Here is a 5,084-nt window from a genome sequence, read left to right as displayed (position 1 = left end):
GGGGGGGGGTGGCGTGGAAACAATGGTTTCACGCCGTCCAAACAAACCTTTCTATTCATCTGCCACCCCACGCGTAATCAATACCTTTACTTCTTTCTATCCTTCCTTTCTCTCTTTATATATATATATATCTATCCTCTTAGTTTCATATTTTATTATGCATTCAATCTTCTCTTTCAATTTCTCTCACTTCTTCTTCTTCATTCCATTGCCAACCAAACCACAACTTTCTGTGAGTATCTATATGTTTATGTCCTTTTTTAGGGTTTTATTTGGGATTTTGTTTCTTTCTTGGGTTTTGCTTGAGGGTTTGGTTTCATCCTCCAAAAGTGTGTTAACCAAACAAGAAAATCTTGTTCTATATAGAGTTTGTTAGGAATCACGACCTTCTACAATAGTATGACATTGTCCATTCTGAGTATAAACTCTCGTGACTTTGCTTGTCAATAGAGATGTATTTCTTACTTCTTATCTTGTAATTAGTCAATGTGGGACTCATCTTCCCACCGTACTCAGTTTAATTGAGATGGGTTTGGAAGAGGTTGAATATTAGTGAAGCTTATAAGTGAACTCCACACGTGTGACTTACAAAAGAGAGAGGAGAGACAAAAGGTGGTTGTGGGAGAGAGAGAGAGATAAGGGAGTGAACTACACTCAAAGAAATGTAACATGCTTTGTGGCAGCTAAAGTCAAGCTTTTCGGCCAACTTTCGTTTTAAAAATCAAAACTTTGGCCCCCAAAAACAGTAATTTTACTTCATGCACCTCAAAAATCACCAAAAATTAGGATTCTTGTCTCAAAACATATCAAATTTAAGCAACAAAATCAAATCTTCTCTCTTTTTCTCAAAGTTTTCTCTATTTTTTGTGTTCTTGTGGGTTCCGCTCATTATTGTCTGCCATTATTTTCTGTTCAAATAACATTAGGGTTTCATTTTAATGGTGTTTTTTTATTGGTCATAGAAGAAGTTCATCAATGGAGAATTTGGAGTCATGTGTACCACCAGGCTTTAGGTTTCACCCAACTGATGAAGAACTTGTTGGGTATTATCTGGAAAGGAAGATCAACGCACAGAAGATTGACTTAGATGTGATTATTGATATCGACCTCTACAAAATGGAGCCATGGGACATCGAAGGTAATTCAATTATGAATTCAAAGTCAAGTTCTTAGTGGAAGTTAGCTTCAAACCCATTTCCCCTACTTGGACTTTCTCCTTCATTCTACAAAAACTAGGCTCCACTTTTTTTTAACTTTGATCATTTTGAAAGCTTGAGATTTTTGGTTTGTTTTCATACAACTTTTTGTTAGATTCAATTCGTCGAATCCACTTCGATTGTAATCAGTATTGTTCAATCGTTCAAAATTATAACTTTTTGTTCCATTTTTATGATAATGAACATGATCCAACTATTTCAAATTATAAAGTGACCAAAAAATTTTACATTTAAATCTAGCAAGAAAGATTAGGATTGTTCCTATTTTGAAAATTATGTAAAACTCCCTCTTAAATTCGTAATCGTGTAGGTAATTGTAAATTTGGCCTCGAAGAACAGAAGGAGTGGTATTTCTTTAGTCATAAAGACCGAAAGTACCCGACGGGAAGTCGAACAAACCGAGCTACAAGTGCGGGGTTTTGGAAGGCCACAGGGAGGGATAAGGCCGTTGTTTCAAAGAATAGAGTGATTGGGATGAGAAAGACATTGGTGTTTTATATAGGACGAGCTCCTAACGGCAGAAAAACTGATTGGATTATACATGAATATCGTCTCCAAACCTCTCAACTTGCACCTACTCAGGCAAGTTTCTAAATTAATTTTGTTTTCACATTATGGTGTATGAGTTTATAATGATTGAAACAAAATTTGCAGGAAGAAGGTTGGGTGGTATGTAAAGCATTCAAAAAGCCAAACCCTAATCAAAGCCAAGGCATTGGAGGTTGGAACAATAATGGGTATCATAATCAAAATCAAGGGTATTATGATCTAAAAAACAACCCTCAATTTGTTAGGTCCCTTGCCTTTTCAGATGGCATGACTCCAACCCACATGCTCAATTCCTCTTGTTTGGAGTATCAACATTTTGTCCCAAACAACAATCATTCCTCTTGTTTCGACATAAACCAACTCATCCAACTCCCGAGTCTCGAAAGCCCGATGCTGTCGCCTAGCTTTGACACTAACGAGACGAAGAGAAATCACGATGTAATGTCGCCTTCTTCTTCATACCCTAATTTTTTCCCAAACTATTGAGGTGCAACCACAGAACCATTGTGGATTTGGTAACTTTTGTTGACTTTTGTAATCATATAATATGAAAGCAAAGGCTGAAAGGCATTAAAAAGAATTTAAGCTTCCTTAGAGTGCTTTTATTTGTATCCCTTTGTTTTTGGAAGTATAAAGTGAGAGATCAACTTCATATCTGATTCATAACAACTTGTTTCACTGCAACCATCAGGGTTTACTTAAAACCCTATGTGGGCTGCTCAATCAGCTTGTTCATCATGCATATGCCTCTTACAATAAACAATATAATTTAATGGATGTCATCCATAGTATGAAATAAAATATGAAAATTATGGTAAATTTTAAATAAAAATAAAAACAAACTATGTGGTGTTCGTTTGAATTTATTATAAATGGGAAAACCGATTCATAATACAATTACAAAACGAACTACAGAAGACCCAAAATGCACAAATGAACTGATGCCCCGAAATGGCTCCCTTTATGACCACAAAGCCCTAGAACTCTCGCACACCTCGATCGGCAACCAACGAACATATGAAAATAAAAGGGAAAGGGGTGAGTAAAAATACTTAGTAAGCAATTTACTTGTGGGTTCTTGTTGCATTCTTAACCCGTAGGTATCCATGGCTTTTCTTTGGGCTTTAGAAACTTCAAGCCTAGTCTCTATTGCTATCTTAGCATTTGGGGAGGTCTTAAAGTTTCAAGCAGATCTCTGATCTGAATCTGAATCTTACCCCTAGGGTTGTATAGGTTTTCCAACTTTTCTGCTCTTTGACTTAGGTAGCTTGCTTAACCTACTCAATGAATGTTGGATATTCTAAGGCGTGACTTCATCATATCTCATAGAATAGTGTGAAATCTGGTCTAAACACATTTGTGCAAGGTTAACAACTAGAAGAATGACCCTGTGTGTCTGCCAGCTACTAAGTCCACCAATGTGATCCCTTGCCCTTCTCAAGGCCAGTTTTGTATTACAACAAGCATGTTTAGGGGACCTCTAACTATTTCCACACATGATAATGGGATTTGGATGCCTCGACACTCTACACTATTTGCCCTAAGCCTAGTTCGATGATAGCTGTACTACTAACATTTGGTAAGTCATTGCTAGTGCTAAGGGCGTATTATAGAAGATAGAAGGCAAAGATACTGTTACACTACTATTGGGTATGTTGAGCTTTCTTAGTTGTAAGATTCGAAATTTTGTTTTATTTATTTTAGATTTTATGCTAAGATTTTATTTTTGCTGTCAAAACAAAGAGATATTATGTNAGGAGGTTTACTAGCTTCTTAGGGCAGCTAGTTGGCTCTCAAACTTAAGACTCTAAGGTACTCTGTTTTGTCTCCTTAGTCTTTCTTTGTTTTGGAGCACTAGGGTCTCGACCTCTTGATCTAGATTATCATCTAGCTAGCGTGACTCTAGGGCCCAATCTTAGCTCTATGAAGATGAACCTGCTCTATAGTGAAAACACACCATGTATTACCCAAAATTAAAAAGGAAGAAAAATGAAAGTTGTCCCACACTTAGGTTGAGAAGGTGGGGAGTTGGACTCCATATAAAATCAGTCTTTGATTTTCTAACTTACAACAATTGCTAAATTTTCTGACGACTCCAGGCCGGCTTTTCGGCTAATCCGACTTGGGTCTGATACGCTCATAATTTTTTCTACTAATTTCAACTCTTCGGAAGCGTTTAAGGTTAGTATGAGTACCTTTATCTAGTTTAAAATATTTAGAGTCAAATTTAAATTATTTTATGCAAAATTAGGTGAACCAATTTCCATGGTAGAATTATAATGTATGATTGTGAGACTCCTTAGGTAGAATGAAGTTTCAGAGAGCAGCGTTAAGCTAGCATCAAGGGGTTGTATAACTTCGGTCTAGGCCAACCAAGTAAGTGGCTCCACTATCGGGTTGGTTAAAAGAATTTTTTTTATATATGATGACACGTACCCAGGGGCCCCTACACGTGTCATATACGGTATGTTTTGATATGTGTTGTTATGTTAGACTATATGATATGCCAAATAATACTAATACTATGGTATAAACTAAATGGCATGTTATGTAACGATAAACTATGATATGATATGTTATGTTATGTTATGTTATGTTATGTTATGGTATGCTATGGCATGATATGTTTTGAAATAAGGAAATCTATGATGCAAAACCTCCCTATACAATGTCATGGAAGCTATGTTATATATGAAATGATGTATAAGAATTATGTATGCATAATTATCATATTTAATTTGTTAAGGAAAGAATGGAGGTNAAATTAGGTGAACCAATTTGCATGGTAGAATTATAATGTATGATTGTGAGACTCCTTAGGTAGAATGAAGTTTCAGAGAGTAGTGTTAAGCTAGCATCAAGGGGTCGTATAACTTCGGTCTAGGCCAACCAAGTAAGTGGCTCCACTATTGGGTTGGTTAAAATAATTTTTTTATATATAATGACACGTACCCAGTGACCCCTGCACGTGTCATATACTGTATGTTTTGATATGTGTTGTTATGTTATGTTAGACTATATGATATGCCAAATAATACTAATACTATGGTATAAACTAAATGGCATGTTATGTAACGATAAACTATGATATGATATGTTATGTTATGTTATGTTATGTTATGTTATGGTATGCTATGGCATGATATGTTTTGAAATAAGGAAATCTATGATGCAAAACCTCCCTATACAATGTCATGGAAGCTATGTTATATATGAAATGATGTATAAGAATTATGTATGCATAATTATCATATTTAATTTGTTAAGGAAAGAATGGAGGTTGTCTTGCATCATTTATTATGTCATGATGAAAAGTAT

The 5,084-nt window shown here is 35.5% G+C and overlaps 1 protein-coding gene across 1 annotated transcript; it reads left to right on the top strand.

The window, feature by feature from the left end:
* The first annotated feature begins 172 nt into the window (after nucleotides 1-172).
* LOC111785075 (NAC domain-containing protein 30-like) lies at nucleotides 173-2,326 on the top strand. The gene is made up of 4 exons (XM_023665550.1): nucleotides 173-232; nucleotides 963-1,138; nucleotides 1,528-1,799; nucleotides 1,872-2,326. The coding sequence occupies exons 2-4, from the start codon at nucleotides 976-978 to the stop codon at nucleotides 2,250-2,252; spliced, it is 816 nt and encodes a 271-aa protein (XP_023521318.1). The 5' UTR covers nucleotides 173-232; nucleotides 963-975; the 3' UTR covers nucleotides 2,253-2,326.
* The last annotated feature ends 2,758 nt before the right edge of the window (nucleotides 2,327-5,084 follow it).

This window comes from Cucurbita pepo, unplaced genomic scaffold (assembly GCF_002806865.2).
Source record: "Cucurbita pepo subsp. pepo cultivar mu-cu-16 unplaced genomic scaffold, ASM280686v2 Cp4.1_scaffold000359, whole genome shotgun sequence".
Classification (NCBI taxonomy): Eukaryota; Viridiplantae; Streptophyta; class Magnoliopsida; order Cucurbitales; family Cucurbitaceae; genus Cucurbita; species Cucurbita pepo.
Note: the sequence above shows the minus strand (reverse complement) of the source record. Positions and strands in the feature narration are given on the sequence as shown.